Source organism: Vanessa cardui, chromosome 7 (genome assembly GCF_905220365.1).
Source record: "Vanessa cardui chromosome 7, ilVanCard2.1, whole genome shotgun sequence".
In the NCBI taxonomy this organism is placed as follows: Eukaryota; Metazoa; Arthropoda; class Insecta; order Lepidoptera; family Nymphalidae; genus Vanessa; species Vanessa cardui.
The window spans coordinates 8,225,671-8,243,480 of NC_061129.1; the positions used below are offsets into that span (position 1 = coordinate 8,225,671).

Genomic DNA, 17,810 nt, shown 5'->3' on the forward strand with positions numbered 1-17,810 from the left:
TATTCTTAAACTATAGAAACTCGGCTTTATCTTCATGATATAAGATTGTTTTCTTTCAGTTGAGCAAGTTATTCATATTATGCCTATCGATATGGCTTCATATGGTAATTAATTATATATTTTAAACGGAAGTTCAATAGATTATCCACTAATAAAGCGTTTAAAACTAAAAATAAACTATATAACGTTTGGTAAATAATTACTTCCTCACTGCAATCAACTGATTGAGTGAACACGTTTAACACCTGATTGGCTGATGGTATGATTAGATTGACATGACGCCGGCAGTGCGGTGACTTACGCAAGACGCTGAAAATTAGTTTATTAAATTTCATACGTGAACATTTTAACAGTATGAAATCTAGACTACTTTTTTTTACAAAAATATACCTAAGATTATTTTTAAAATACCTCTTTGTCAACTTTATGTTTGCTTGAACGATCAAAAATGACTTGAACTATTTTAATAAAATTTAAACATATCGAAAAGAATCCTAATTTGCAAATTTTTGTAAAACATGGATCTTGACCGAATTGTGAAATCAATCCAGTATAAGCCGGGTGTACCGTTGAGTTTTCATTTGTTTTTTTTTTTTTGGTTTTTAAGCTTATTTCATGCTTGTCAAGGAAAAGATGGATGAAATTCTGCCACACTTCTAACCAATTCAAGCATCTTGGTGAATAAACTCTAGAACTCCTCTAATGGGAAGAAGGCCATTCATCATTCATCTCATTGATAACGATGAATGTAATTTCTATAAATATTTTTTAATGAAAACTTTATATCCAAAGAGTTCCGTATCTATAAAGAGTTTTATAAAGTTGTTAAGTTACGTTATATATTTAAATGTGATTGAATTGTGTAAGAATTGATGTGAGTCACGAATCTATATCGTCTTTGTATGCATAAAGTATGCCTTGCGGAAACAAGCGTGGTTGCTTTATGGCGAGGCTTATTTCCGTCAAACAGTTTATCTTAAATCAATTGCTGTGAAACTGTAAAATTGTATTTTAAAAACGTAATAAGGTTACAATTTAAGGTAGTATTTTCTGTAACACAATCTGTCGTTTAGTTCAAACTCAAACTCAAATTATATTAAAACACATTTTTAATATGAAAAACGAGACTCATAAAATAAACTGCTAAAGCAAAAAACACTTAATATATGTATGACTTACCTGCAGAACTTGCAGACTTCAGTCGCGTCAAATTTAACATAGAATTTTGGAACATAGTTTTTTAATATACTTTGCGATAATTCCATTTCCTAGTTTAAATATGAGTATGATTATGTGACCTCGAATATATAAGCGGAATATAATTCTGAAATCTAATGATATTAAAAATATTTTCGATATTTGCGTTGATCATGCCAATAAAAAAAAAATTTACAAAAAAGAAAGATTTTTTTTTAAATTATTGAACTTGATTAGGTCCGATTTTTTATATAGTTATATTAAAATACAAAAAAGGTCTCATTTAAGCAGATTCATATTTTTTAAATTTCGATATTATCTGTAATGACAGTTGAAGACAGTTTGTTTTAAGTAATGGAGGAGCGGATATTTAAAATGTCACTTAAATCCCTGCTACGTAGCCGTCTTCCGTGGAAGATTAATTACGGATGAGACCGGTCTAGGCACGGTGTAATTACACTGCTGTTAGAAGTTCTAGTTTAAAGCCTTCTCGTCAAAGTGTTAGGAAATATATGACTTAAGTAGGCTCTCGTGTTTATTTAACATGTTATGCAATTACCAACTTAATACACATTTTTATTACACAAAAGAATACCATTAACTGCTATTATGTAAAATCTTTTGTCTCGTAATAGTCTAATAATAGATTGAATTGTTATAATTTCGTTTCAAGCATTTAGGTAATTGGTGGAAGGACTTTCAACAAGCATGTCATGTACCACCACCACCACATGTAGGTACCACCCACTCGTCAGATATTCTACCGTCAAACAGCAATAATTTGTATTGTTCTGTTCCGCTTAGAAGGATGATTGAGGTAGTATAACTACAGGCATGAGGTGCATAACATCTCAGTTGTCAAGGTTGGTGGCGCATTGACGAAGTAAGAAGGAATGGGTAACATTTTTGACAACGATAATGTCTTTGGCTGGTGTTGACCATTTTCTCGATTGCCTACCTATTACACAAAAGAAGAGCGAATAATATAGATGAATTTTATAAATATTTCAAACCACACAATCAGTTCATTCGTAAACCTACGAGAATGCTAAACAACACAATTTTTTGAAATCGAAACAGCTGCATTATATGCCGTCGACAGTGTCTAAGCCGAACCGATGTATTTATGACTAAAACAAAATGTTCTAAATTGGAAACAGATCCACTACTTTACATGTTTCTTTCCGTCATTGTCGTATACATAGTTGAAAGTCTCGTTAGTAATGATTAAATTGAATTTTATTATTATTATTAAAATGAATGAAATTCCAACGACTGAGGCTTGTAACTTTTTTCATTTCGTCTTTGTAACTAAACAATTTACTGTAATATCGGCCTCGGGCGCTTCCGAGTTATGTTTTGTTTGCTTTGCAAGATAAATATATGAAGAAACTTTGCTTAACCCCGTTAACTCGACCGCAGAAGGCAACAAACATTTGCTCCAAGACTGTGTCCATGGCTTCAGAGTTCAGACCGCATGTTCACATAAAATTTGTTAGTATATATTATTAGCTTTAACACATAGCACTTGTAGTCGTTGAAGATATCTTTATTGAAATAGTTTATAAATTCCAAATATTCGTAGAGAAATCAAAAATATCCAATTCGTGAAACAAGACAAGGTCGTACTAGATATTTGCGGTACATTTAATGACCGTCACTTTAATTAGGTCACCTAATAACTAGTTTATTATTATACAATCGTAAATATAAATTTTATTATATGATCTTGCTGGTATAAATTAAAATGATGCTCTTTTACGATGGTAGGGCTGTATGCAGACCCGTCTGGGTGGGCACCACCCACTCATCCATTATTCTAGCGCCAAATATCAATACTCTATTGCTGTGTTCCGGTTTTAAAAGTCAGTTTAAATTCAGGCACAGGGATTATATAATAGCTAACAATAAATACGGCAATATCAATGTCAAATATTTATCGTCTTTTTTTCTACTAATGATAAATATCCTAGCGATAACAGATTATACAAAATATGTAATGATAAATTCGCATTATATCTTATAACAGCAATTGATTATATTTTTAGAGGTCAATAGACCCGGAACTATAGATAATTCCTATTGTCAGTTTCATACACAACATGAACAAATCCTTCACAAACGACTCGAATATCTAAATGAAATCGAAACAATCGGGGGGTGAATTCCACTAAACTTATAAGGGAAATGATCTCTCGATACAATTTTAACTATTCTTTACAAAAATTGATCTGAGCTTAATCCTAACTGAGGAGCAATTCTACTATTCATATCATTTATCGACACGATCATGGTTATATTCTGGTCCAACTTTGTTCGAATCGTAACGGGATCGTTGCGTTCGTAGAATAGGAAAACGGCAACGAATACTTTTCGAATCGATTTGATAGTAGAATTGTCCCTGAACTACGCTTAGATTTAATCTGTTAATCGCGCACTGACAAGCATATTTTTTGCTTAATTAAATAGCGACTACGGAATATGTATTTAAAAAAATCTATAACAGATTTCTCGTTAGCCATGTTTCTTAAGCATCTGGAATTTAGATTATCATTGTTGTCTATCAATCTCGAATAAATTGTAAGTAATTGGGGTTCTGTCATCAATAAGTTTGCGAGTTTAATTTGTGAGCATAATGTCATATCGGATTCGTATATCATTGCGCATTTAAGCAAATAAATTGTTGATTAAACTCAACGAATTTAAGTGAACTGACAGGAAATACAGTTATTTATTCGTATAATAAAACTGTAATACATTTGAGTTGAGTGAGCAGAGATGGCCCAGTGGTTAGAACGCGTGCATCTTAACCGATGATTGCGGGTTCAAACCCAGGCAAGCACCGCTGATTCATGTGCTTAATTTGTCTTTATAATTCTTCTCGTGCTCAGTGGTGAAGGAAACCTGCATGTGACAAATTTCATAGAAATTCTGCCACAAGTGTATTCCACCAACCCGCATTGGAACAACGTGGTGGAATATGTTCCAAACCTTCTCCATAAAGGGAGAGGAGGCCTTTAGCCCAGCAGTAGGAATTTACAGGCTGTTGTTGTTGTTGTTGTTGTACATTTGAGTATTTCAATCAAAATTATTTTTGATCGTTTACGGTGTAGACTCTTGAAAATGGTCGGGTTGAAGACGTAGTTAAAACAATTAACATAATTCGTGTCTCACAATGGGATATCACAATTTGTAATGTAAAAATGATTGTATCGTTACACTAAGTGCAAGTGTAATTGTTGATGTAGATGACTTTAATATGTGAATTTGAATTTATGATTGTACTACATACATTATAGGGCTAATTACGTAAAAAAATATTTCGATTAAAAATAATTGTCTCCGCTTTTCTTTGTATGCATCGTATGTTTTAATTTTTTAATGATATGAAATATAATGTATAAAGAGTATCGCATTTTAAGCATTACAATGATCTACTGAGCTATCAATATATTTTCGTACTATAACTAGTACGATATTGATAGATTAAAGAGTTAAGATTTATTTTTTACTAGCTGTGCCCGCAACCTTGTACGCGTTTGAACAAAATATTAAAGTAGCCTAAGTTACTCCTAATTATATCAGCCAGTGAAAGTCCCGTTAAAATTGGTCCAGCCGTACCAGAGATTAGCCGGAACAAACAGACATACAAACAGAAAAAAAATGTTATTTTGGTATATATACCGTGTATACATCCATATACATTGAGTAAAAAGGTCTATTTTAATATTACAAACAGACACTCCAATTTTATTACATGTATAGGTTTTTTTTAATATAAAACTCATAAGGTGCAATAACATACAGTCAGCTTTCATTCGAATATGGTTTAATTATATTGTTGCTTTTATTTTAATGTTCTTAAAATTTAATAACATACATATATTAAGGGCATTTTTAATGGGTTACATACACGATCCAGTTTGTTAACTGTGACATCCTGGTGATGGTATCGAGCGACAAATACGTTATATTTACGTTTCACCTTAAATATTTGGTCAATCCCTTCACAATTTACCGCGATTCGCATATTAAGAGAATGTATGCGTCATTTTGTACACGTCCAATGTCATCTTAGTCAATTGAGTCGTTCTCACCAGCTTTTGCATCACAAAGACGCCTCAAGCCTTTTTCGTTTTATGGCCTTTCTTTGCGAAACCTAATTTGTTTGGTAATTTATCGTAAGTCAATAATTAATGGGTATACACGAAACAATGAACCTATAACTCCGACAGCTCGTGAAATCTACCGTGACTTTATGATTTTTAGACTATTCAAAGTTGAGTCACTACATATTATAAAACATAGTCCCCGGGCGCTTCTATATGTCTGTATGTACGCTATGAGCTCCCAAACTACAAAAAGGGATTTTCATGCGGTTTTCACTAATAGACATAGGGATTCCTAAAGAAGGTTTAGGTATATAATTTTACGTACGTAAGTTTTTGTGTAAATATATTTTGTGTAGTTAATAAATATGAATAAGTTATAAAAATGCTTAGAAGGATGAGAGAAATAATTAAAATTAAAAACAACCTCTTTAAATAAATTGTAAACAATTTAAACGTTAACAATGTGAATTTTTATTAAATATGTAACTGTTTAAAATTGCTAAGTATGACGAGTTATATAAATACATGTTTTAATTAATGACCATTTTTGTTGTATGGAGTTGTGTGTCCCAGTTATGTTTCTCGAGATAGCATGTTTGAATGCTACTGTTATAATAACGACAGACCGTAAACATATAAATGTTATGATTAAGTAAATATCCAGTTTTAATACCATCGAGCAGTCTTGATAAACGTGACAGATTATTCTGTAAGTTATTAACTTAACATTTTAAACTTTATACGAAATGTCTAAATAAACAAATTATAATATTTGAATTTATAATAAACACGTTGATGTTTTGATTATGAAGTTGAAAATTCACGTTGGAATTATATTGAATCGTCGGTGTAAATAAACGTCCACTGAGACCACTTCGGCGTATAATTAATAACAACACGCTTACAAATACGAAATTCTGCTTGAAATGGCTGACAGTTATCGAATTCCATCGGTATATAAAATAACAGGCTACCCTTATATCCCAAACAAGTTTGATTGACGTAAACAAAATGTAATCTCACCGAGTCTCGTGTATTTTAACCGCTCTCCAAAATTGCCGGATCTTATCAACACTGAAACTCTTTAAGCATAACAACAGTGAGAAAACACCTATCGAAATAAACACGCCGGTATTAACTTTGCGATTTCCTGATCGACCTAATAAACGCAGATGGATAAGTGGGGCCTGCAGTCGATCAAGCAAACACGAATGGGGGCGATTGCCGACTCCAGGCCAGGGAGTGGTGCGCTAAGTTTATTTTTACGGCATTGCGGCATGTGGAGTGGCTGAGCATCTTAACCAAACCACGCTAAATTAACTTAAACAATCCTTTTTATGTTTATTTTATTTCAAGTATTTATATCAAAACCATTTTTTTTAATATACAATATGCTGTTTATTTATAATTGTAAAATAAGTATATACCTACTAACTTAAAGCCATTAAACTAAGAATTGAATTAAAATGTACAAAGAATTAACAACGAAGTTATTTTTATTAATGTGTCATAATAGAAATAATTATGAATACCATAATTCTGTGGTAGCCATTATGAGAACATAATAATTTCAAGCAAAATTTGACAAGTTAGATTAAGTTTTGGAGATAGATCACGATTCAACGAATTAGCAGTCTCGATGTTCGGAGAAAAGTTGATGTTATCATCTTCTAAGAATTTATAAATTAAATATTCCTTCTTTGTAAGTATACAGTTGAAGTTATTGTAAATGTCTCATTTAATTATTTAGGCAGTAAATAAAGTCTTTCTATTGGCGCTCAGCCCCGGGTACTTTGTGTGATTTAAAGCCGGGGTAAGATCTTTATTTTGTGGCTGTTGACGGGGTCAGTCAATGTTTTAGTGATAAAAAAACAATACAACAGTTGAGATTTATTTAACAGAATTGAAATCTTGAAATTATTTACTTGCGATTGCTAATAACCAATATTTACATATGACATTTAGCATGTGTTTACGTTTCACTAAGTGTCTTAAGCGGATAGTTTGACGTTGGTTGATTTGCTTAGCATAACTACGAACTAAATCTATTTTATGTTACATTTTACAATACATCTGAGTGACAGTTATAATAAATTTATAGCATACGATGTTTTTGAATATATTTGTGATCGCATTAATTGTTTTGTTGTTTTCTAAAGTAATTGAGATACTCAATGAATATATTAAGATCGAAAATATTGAAACTTTAATTATAATGAATATACTACGAGCCGAAATGTTGACACTCTATTGTAATAATTTAGTTGTGGTACTGCTGAATAAATAAGCGGTTCATGATGTATAAGATACGACAACATTAGTATATATATATAAGCTTTATTTTTCTCCTTTACAATTTTGATATACATATATTGATTGGTAATTTGTATAATAGTTATGTACTTAATTATTTGTTAGTATTGTTGGCCCTGCTGAGATGGCACAGTGGTTAGAACGCGTGCATCTTAACCGATGATTGTGGGTTCAAACTCAGGCAAGCACCACTATATATATGTGCTTAATTTGTGTTTATAATTCATCTCGTGCTCGGCGGTGAAGGAAAACATCGTGAGGAAACCTGCATGTGTCTAATTTCATCGAAATTCTGCCACATGTGCATTCCACCAACCCGCATTGGAACAGCGTGGTGGAATATGTTCCAAACCCTCTCCTTAATGGAAGAGGAGGCCTTATCTCAGCAGTGGGAAATGTACAGGATGTTACTTTACTTTACTTTACTTTTTACTTTAGTATTGTTAGTATTTGTGCTTAATCTAAGGTTAATATTATTAAGTGTAAGGGCCTCCTCCAAACTGTTCCAGGTGTTTCTATCTTTTGCCAGTCTAGTCCATAGATTTCCAGCTATTCCTACTATATCGTCGACAACATTAGTAGGTAGCTTAAAATAATTCAACGGAATCTGTGCTATTACGTGGACAGACGCCTCCTACCTTTTGTATATACTTATAAGTGCATACCCACCTTTGTATAACTGCCCGGGGCAAGTAATGTGGTTAGACCCCTCATTCCATATATCTGGGGCTGATATCTAAACAGGTTAAATCGATGTAATTTAAGAAATATTAAAAATGATTTTAATTATTAATTCGTTATAAAATAACCGGCGCTACGATTTCAGAAACACATTCTTCGTGATCAATTAAGTTAAACTTATATACTACATAAATAAAAATGTTATACCAACTCTATGACACAATTTTTATATAATGATATAGTAATAAATTGTCCATATAATAATGACATACAAGATGAAAATCTGTCAAAGAAAATTAAAACGAAACGATGACATGAATAACTTTTTGCGATGAGCATTGACATCACTAATTTACAAGGGTAATATATGTCATTAAACACACACACACAAAGATAATTTGACTTTCACATAATTTACATCCATATGCAGGCAGATTATCTAAGTGCAGACTTTCAAAGCTCAATTTGTAGAACAGACGTAGAACACCACAATCGCACGGCAAATGTGGAGAGATATCACGGCGGACAATAACCACAAATTACTGCTCTAAGGCCGATTCATACAGACACACGTAAACAGATAAACCTGTTTATTTGATCGAATATGGCTCGTTTATCACTTTCTCCATTTTACTGTCTAGCTCTAGAATTTCTTATCGTTACCTGTCCATAACTTATGAAAACACTTTGTAGGATCGCTTAAATTACTTAAACGCAAAGTAGTCCTGACTCCCGACTGAATTTTTAATGACTTCAGAATAAAATATACCCATAGAATAGTTGATGCTAACGTTCCTTGATTTTAAACTGTTCTAAGTATTTAAACAATTCCAACAAACCTCATTATTTTACCTTTTAAATTAATTTTAGGTATCCAAGCATTATCGTTTCGATATTGAAATATTTAAATTTCAGATTATTTTTATTTACAAATTGGATATTTCTGAAATACATTATTCTCAAGTGATTTTAATCATATTCTCAAACAAACTTCAAAGGACGGGTGTTGTTATACTGATATGAATTCCGATTGCATTTTTAGGAAAAACATATATAAGGGAAAAGAGGTGATTTATAGTCATTTTCTAAGTTAAAGCTTTTGAATGTACCGTATATTATTTAAATAGAATTTTTATTATGATATTATGTGATTTCTTTAGAAATAAAACGATAATATTACGATACATACGACATCATTAATATTTCGTAATTATAGTATCAGCCTGTATAAGTCCTAATCAAAGGCATTCTTTTCTTTTAAGGAAAATATTTGCACATATTTCCACAACGGGACATAATAAATACTGCTTAAAAAATATGCACAAAATAAGTCTGTTTATTTTTACCAAACAACCTTTTAAACTTATAGAATTGAAAATCCGGTATTAATATCTTCATAATTGATAAATGAGCAGCTTGTTTATATATCAATTTATTACAACGTATGTTATCAACTCGTAATTAAATAGAGATAAACTGCCCGTAGCCTAGTTTTAATCTGGCTCTTGTCCAGGGTCGGTTTAATTTGACCTTATAATGGGCCAAAATTACAAGTTCGGACAAATCTTATGTATAAATACTGTAGATTATAAAACTTAACGAATCTAGCGAATGTACAACTAGAAGCTTAACCTAGATTTTCTAACGCTAGGCCTTGTTGCGAGATGAAGTTAGTCGTAAAAACTATAACAATTATAATAACCCTAGGAACAAAATACAAGCCAGGATATTAGTTCGGTATGCCACTTTCCTCCCGCCGGTGCTATTGACCTACTTATATAGGTATATTGATCTTTCGTTAAACACATTTCTACAAATCATATTTTTTAAGTTACACGTTACAACTGATACCTATGCCTAAATGGGGATTTAATTAATTGCTCGTTAAAGAAATCTTAATTATGTGTTTCTATATTATATAATTACCAATTAGTTTCGACTTTTTTAATTAATTCACTTGCTATTGTTTTATTCCAAAAAGATTGATTTTATTGTAATTAAAGTATTCTAAGTCTATTTAAAAAGGGTAAAAAGATGAATAAAAATATAATAGAAGATTTTAAATTTACATGGTTATATTTATTATTAAAGTTATTAATTTCGGGATATTTACCATGTTTTTTATTTTTGTTCGGTGGAGCTCCATATTTCGACATGATCTATGAATGTCTTGTTCACGACACTGTGAAATTAATAACTTTATTAAAATATAATATATATAACTTAAGGAAAATGAAATCTATTTAAATATTAATCAGAAACCCTTGTGAAACTCAACAGAGATTAGCTAACTGCGTAGATATTATAGTGCACAAGTGTAATTACGAACACAAGTGCAATAAAGTGCTTCACTCGTAGTCCAATGCGACGCCAGTCTGACATGACCTATAAGAGTTACATCTAAATTATATAAAATTGTTTCAATTGAATATTCAAACCTTCTCCTCAAAAGTAGAGGGGACCTTTAGCCCAGCAGTGGGGAATTTACTGGCTGTTGTTGTTGTCTTTCAATAATCTTGACCAAGGATTTCGAGACAATTTGACAATGTACCAAAAAGTTCCATATTACTACAAATATAAATAGCTGGCTTGCCTATAAAATTTAACTACCAAAATTGTACGGTCACGAAAGGAGAATAATCAAGGCATATTCATTTCAGGTGTCGGGCGCTATCGAGCTCTCCGACCCGGCCAATTCTGCGGAAATACTACAACGACTACAAAATTCTGTAAGTTATCGCTTTAATCTTATCTCATTGTCTTCGTATTTCTGGATAACTTATTTACGTAAAACGCAAATAATATCATTGTTGGAGTTACGGTTTACAATATTTCCGTAATCAAAAATCAAAATATAATTAAATAGTGAAGCTACCATATGTTCGGAATGTAGATACTACCAAGAAGAACCTGCAAGAAACTCAGTAGATACTCCTTTTAATATTTAAAATACAAAGTTATGTCAGTTAATTATATACATTACATACAATTACATGTGTATTTAATATATCCTGCCTGGAAGTTAAAAAGCATTAGTTTGACGCTTTTTTATCGTCTATGTGATCATGTATTGAATAATATGCGTTTGTTATTAATGCGTTTTCTACAAATGATTTGGAGACCAGTCTTACACTCGCTGGTTTCGGCTCAGTGAGCATCCTCTTATGAACGTTATCTGATCCGAAGGCTGTATGCGGTGGGAAATTGCTGGTTTCGTGCACTTCCATTATGATTATGATTATGGTACGTGAACAAGAAAGTTGCACGTCTGACAGGGTGTCAAAATGCGGTTTGCCTTCTCCTACAGAATATCCAGTTAATTTCAACAACGATAAAATTAATCGCGTGCTAAATATGCAATGAAATATAATTATATATAAGATAGCTATGCTTCCAGGAAACAATAAACGGGTTCGTAAAATGCATCGCATGATTCAATGGTAAACATATTACAACGACTTACATAGAATTATTTTAATACAAAATTATTTTCATTAAGTAGTTGTTTAAGTCACAAGTCCTAAATTAATAATGTTACATATTTTTGCTTTAACGTGGTAAAATCTATTTTTGCGTATTCGTAACGAATCAAGGATTTTATTATAGTAATATTCACATAATTTACTCACGATATAGGTTTGTATTATATACTCAATACTCATTTTGCGTTTTAATTGTATTGTGTATACTAAAATTCATTAGATATTAAAGTAGAGTTCCGCATAAACGTACCCTGGGGAAAATAAACGCAGTGCCTGGATGGACGTTAAACGTAATACAAACATTTACGGGTTCACACTGACGCGGTACAACATTCCACCTCTACTTCTCTTCCTGTGAGTTTTAAGCAAACATTAACAATGATTTAACAATAATCTTTTTTCCGAGAAAAACTAACCCGAACGTATCAAACTTATGGTCAGTAAAAATATCAACAATTTATTTTGACTTTTTTGTGTGAAACGCTGTCATGTATTATTGGTGACGTAAGAATGACATATAAAAGTATTTTATGGGTAACATTTGGCGAGGTACCAAGTCGCAAGTTGCGACTGCGAATCACAAGCTTAACTTATCTTTAGCAGAAAGCGAGGTAGACGAGAAAAGTCTTGAATGTGCCTGAAATCTGGAATGGTATCATATTTATTCCCAACTCACCTGAAGCATATTTACGGGAAATACTCTAAAGCTCAATTTTCGTGACAACAAAGAGAATGGGAACGAAAAATGATATAATTATCTCGCATCATGCAGAGAATAAATAGATTGTGAATGTAACTTTCTTATTTATTTTGCCTATTTTGAACTACATTTACATTAGAAAACAGACAAGTTTCTGTTTTATATTTTAAGTTTTCTTATAATACTCTGTATTTATTTTTTGATATAGTTAGTTGGTGACTACAGCTCATATAAAATAGCATTGCAAGAAACGATAACGATTCCTTACATCACCAATGCGCTACCAAACTTGGGAGCCAAGATGTTCCTTGTGCAATTAGTTCCATCGGCTCACACACTCAATACTCATCTAACCAGTTACAAAAAATAATAAGTATTGCTGTATGGCTGTTGAGTATACTATGAGTATGTACCTACCCGGAGGCTTGTAGAAAGCCCTACCACCAAGTAACGAATTGGGTATTAAATGTACATAAAAAAAGTTCGTATAAAACGAGAAAGTTCTTGCACAATCCGATTTAATAATCGGTAAATATTGATGCCATATATGTATAGACGATGTAAAACTATCATTGAAATAAATTGCTTACTCAGACCTAAAGATCGGGACATAGCAATATCTTACAACTTACTTTATTGCACATATTGAAATATCTGCTAGATTCAACAAATGTCATGGCCTGGTCGCTTTATAGTAAACTATCTGTTCGCGCACTTTGTCTTAACCAGATACCATACATTAACATTAAATCTATGATCGATAATATATCTATCATCGAGTCGAGATGGCCCAGTGGTTAGAACGCGTGCATCTTAACCGATGATTGCGGGTTCAAACCCAGGCAAGCACCGCTGTTTCATGTGCTTAATTTGTCTTTATAATTCATCTCGTGCTCAGCGGTGAAGGAAAACATCGTGAGAAAACCTGCATGTGACTAATTTCATAGAAATTCTGCCACATGTGTATTCCACCAACCCGCTTTGGAACAGCGTGGTGGAATATGTTCCAAACCTTCTCCTCATAGGGAGAGGAGGCCTTTAGCCCAGCAGTGGGAATTTACAGGCTGTTGTTGTTGTTGTCTATGATCGGTGTGCTGGTTTATAAGTAACGACACATACAATTCGTTTTACATTTAAAATGTTACTGTACTGTACTATTGTTAAAAAACTATTATTATTTAATGCTAATTTTCGCTTATTTTTAGTATTGTGTAATGAATGATGTTTTCTTTAATAATTGTCGTAATTAATATAATTTCCATTTAATATAAAGCAAAGCCTTAAAAGTGGAAAAGCACTTAATTACGTTGTTGTATACTTGTTCTTCAGGTTTCAACTGTTTCAAGCCGCTAATGACTAGACCACTTGTCTAGAAAATTACCTAAAATGATCTACTCAATTTGTTATACCGACGTTTAGCCTTAAATACTTCTCTATTTGTCAGTTGCTTACGAAAGATAAGCTGTTTACATTCTCTCCGAACAACTTATAGTAATCAAAGTACAGTAATTTATTGAAACTGTAATTAATACGACAATGCGAAATAACCAAAATAAATCACACTGCTGTCTCAACATCATTAATATTATACAGACGAGATATTATGTAACGTATAAAACATATTTGTTTATTATATTTGTCTATAATATGGTTGAAGCCAATTCGTACTTAATGCTTGAGCACGTATCTTATTACCCAATTAGGTAAATAGTGCCTTAGTACATTTAAAGAATTGACAAAATATATGAATTAGAGTTGATATGAATGCAACAACATTACAGCATATTCCAACACGCTGATGTAATTCATTTGTGGATACACAAGTTGAAATTAGTCATAATCACACGTTGTTTTCCGTTATCGCCACGAGATGAATTATAAACGCAAATTAAAAGTATTAAAATTCAGTGTTGCTTGTTGCGGGTTCAAACCCAGACGGGTTTGAACCCGCAATCATCGTTTAAGATGCAACGACTGGTTCATCTTGTGCTCGGTGGTGAAGGGAAACATTGTGAGGAAACCTGCATGTGTCTAATTTCATAGAAATTCTGCCACACGTGTGTTACACCAATTCGCTGTTCCAATCCTGTGGAATATGTTCGCAACCTTCTTCTCAATAGGAGCGCAGGCCTTAGCCCAGCTGTAGGAATTTTACAGGCTGTTGTTGTTGTTGTTATTAATTAATATTATTTATTCGATTTCCACCTCTACCTGGACCACATAATCATAGCAAAACCTAGCTAGTCTCAGATTTACTTTTTAATCGTAAAGTTTTATTTATTTTTCAAATTCGATGGTAAATATTTATCATCAATATCGAATCACATTACTGAACGTACATCAAATGTTTCTGGTAATTGACATGAATGTCAAACGCAGGCCTGTGGATTCGTTCAATTTTAGAACATTGTTTATGGTAACAACGGATGTTGTTTTCTCTGCACTTCTAATTTTATGCGCAAAGGCATAATACATTCGGTGGGGAAGCGGAAACGTGGAATGGTATAGTTATGTAAATGAAACATTTGGTTGTATATATATTTGTTAATTAAATAAATAAATTGCTGGGCATGGGCCTCGTTTCCTTCCCTTGAAGAGGTTTTCATCATGCAGTTTGGCATACGTCTGAATTTCTTCCGACATTTACAGATTTCTAATCGATGATATAAATCAATCCAATGAAAAGTCAGTGGTGCTTGCCGTATTTGAACTCGTAATCATTCTATAAGATTAATGTTTTGCAGATACTGAAACAACTCGGGAAAAATAAATAAATGAATAGGTATTTCTTCGAATTATAGTAGTAAAAACGAGCGCCATACCTTTTTGAGTAAACAGCCATAACAGTAAACTTCGAAATTCAAATTTTAACAGGCAATAGGAAGCATCGTAAAATTTTAAAGTCACAATTATATATATTTTTGTAAATCGTCGTAACAGATAATAAAGTGGCTAAATAATTGTTTGGGTTCGTTCGTTCGTTGATGTGTTAAACGTTGGGGGAGCGTAACGTACGTGTTATGTTGTGAAGGTGACGGCGGTCGGCGATAGAGACGCAACGTATCGGACGCACACCATGCCGCGAGCGCTCGCAGTGCGCGGCGGGCGCGCGACGGAACCGCACTCGGACTCGACCACTGGCATGCGCCACCGGCGACCTTCGCACCTCACGCGCGCTCCGAATAGATGGCGCGAAAAATCCTGTTACCCGGTTTTATAGGAAAAATCGCAGCTAACTTATACATATTGTACAGTGAAAAAACGCTAACATTAGCACCCAAATTAAAATACTAACTTTAATTTAAAACAATCTCAACGGTTGCGACGTTGTTCAAAGTTCAAACGCGACAACTAATAAATAATGAGCCGTGTCGCCGACGACAGCGAAAGGTGACTTTTGCAAAGCGCACAGGCTGCGGTCAAAGATGAAGTTGTTCAAGAGGAGGCTGTCATTCAATGGAGATAAACACGGACGCGTTCCCCATTCAGACGATCCTTTTGAGCATGAGGTACCTTCACAGTAGATTTTATTCGTGCGGGTTATATATTAAAAGTTAATTTACAAAAAAATAATAATATATCGTTAGCTTATTTAGTTAAGTTATGAATCGATTAGCTACTAAACGATTTATAATATTAAGCAATACATCTATGTATGTCGATCACTTATTATTGTACTAAAGAACAAACGCGAAGTAATAACTCCTTAGATAAATTTGTATACACAGTAACGACTAACGTCACCGCGAGATAAGGGTTTTATTAGTGTTTTTTCTAAACATTGTCGCGGCGTTCTTTCCTCGCGGTGTGTGGAGTGCGAAATAAATTGGAAGGCAAGGTTATCTTATCAAGCGAAGGCCGCGGGCCGCGTTCTTTGCTTGCTATTCGATTTGCAAATTGAAATTACATCCGACTACTAACGAGTTTGAACGATTACACAAAATGATTATAATATTTACGAGTACATCCAGAAGTAGATCGCATATATAGCTGGAACTCGTAAATCTATATTACGAGTAAGTTTATTAGTAAATATATGTCTTGATTTGACATTTAAATAATTTGAAATCTGCGGATGAAGCGACTAGCAATGAAATAAGTCTAGGTTAATAATGTTACATCACATATGATGAGATCATAAGCAACACTAGAATAAATTCAATGTATCTAGATAGGTATGTCTTAGCAAGGCATACATTGTTTGGTAGACCGAAGTTACTTTGCATACATGTTCGGTAGAGACATGTGTTAGACAAACAATTTTATTATTAGTCGGTAATATGAAACTAATAGACATAATATAATTTATATTTACGTTTTTACGTAACAGAACTAGAAAGTGTCGTTGTAATAGTTTTCGTATTACTTTCTTTGTACTCAATAAGTGATTGCTTTCATCTCGTGGACCCCACGCACTAGAGGCCTATTAATATTTCTCTAACTCTACCCACTTGAAACATTTTTTTTCCATTGTAATATTTCACCATTATAAACACATTAAGTAACTATTACAGCTCAAAGTATAGTTAACTTATTATAGGTTATACTCTAAATAGAAATAACTACCCATGTGGGTTGAAAGTTATTCTTCAACAAAGGTAATAAAATCTCAGTAACATTTCTGAAAGAGTTGTAACTTATTTTGTCAGTGTAATATATTTTTTTTAATATTTATTTAGTGTATCAAAAATCATTTTCTTATATAATTAACTTACATTGTTCGTAATTGTGGTCGCGAGAATGAGTCAGGCAATGACCGGGTACTTAAGTATCAATTGTGTTTCGATTTGTTTATATGAAGCCATAGTAATTATAAGGGAACACGGTCACTTGGATTACTTACTTGTAATTTAAGATTATTAAAATAGGTTATATATCTTGATATATAATCAAACAATTTAATGGAAATTATTTTATTTTATTTCATCAAAGTAAAACTATTTCAGCGCGATGTTTATAAACTCTTATAAATGAACTAACTCAAAAACTTGAGCTAGTTTTTTTACACAAGAAAAAAGTACCGAATAGCAAAAACTTCGGAATCCGGAGCGATCGTTGCTCGTTCTCTAAGTAATATTGTATCCAAGAAATCGTGTCTTGTTAAGTCGTCCTTGACTATTTCCTAAAAGTTTTGACCTTTTAGCATTTTGAGCTGATAGATTATTTCATTTATTATTGAAACTGCTTAGAGTCAATATGAATAACTGACTGATTATTATTACAAGTTTTACGACTTTGTTTTTTTTATAAGTATTGCGTTAAAATAGAATAAAAAGGGCATATAAATAAATACAAGGAGTCTCATCGGGTCATTCGCTATCTGTC

The 17,810-nt window shown here is 32.7% G+C and overlaps 1 protein-coding gene across 7 annotated transcripts in view; it reads left to right on the forward strand.

The window, feature by feature from the left end:
• LOC124531375 (tensin-1) overlaps window positions 1–17,810 on the forward strand; it is a 96,558-nt gene that overhangs the window by 38,169 nt on the left and 40,579 nt on the right. For 6 of the 7 annotated variants that reach the window (XM_047105929.1, XM_047105931.1, XM_047105930.1 and 3 more), the window contains one exon: window positions 10,964–11,032. In XM_047105929.1, the coding sequence (XP_046961885.1) occupies window positions 10,964–11,032 (69 nt within the window). Of the gene's footprint in view, window positions 1–10,963; window positions 11,033–15,572; window positions 15,995–17,810 lie in introns of those variants that run through there. The other variant, XM_047105936.1, reaches the window with a different exon arrangement.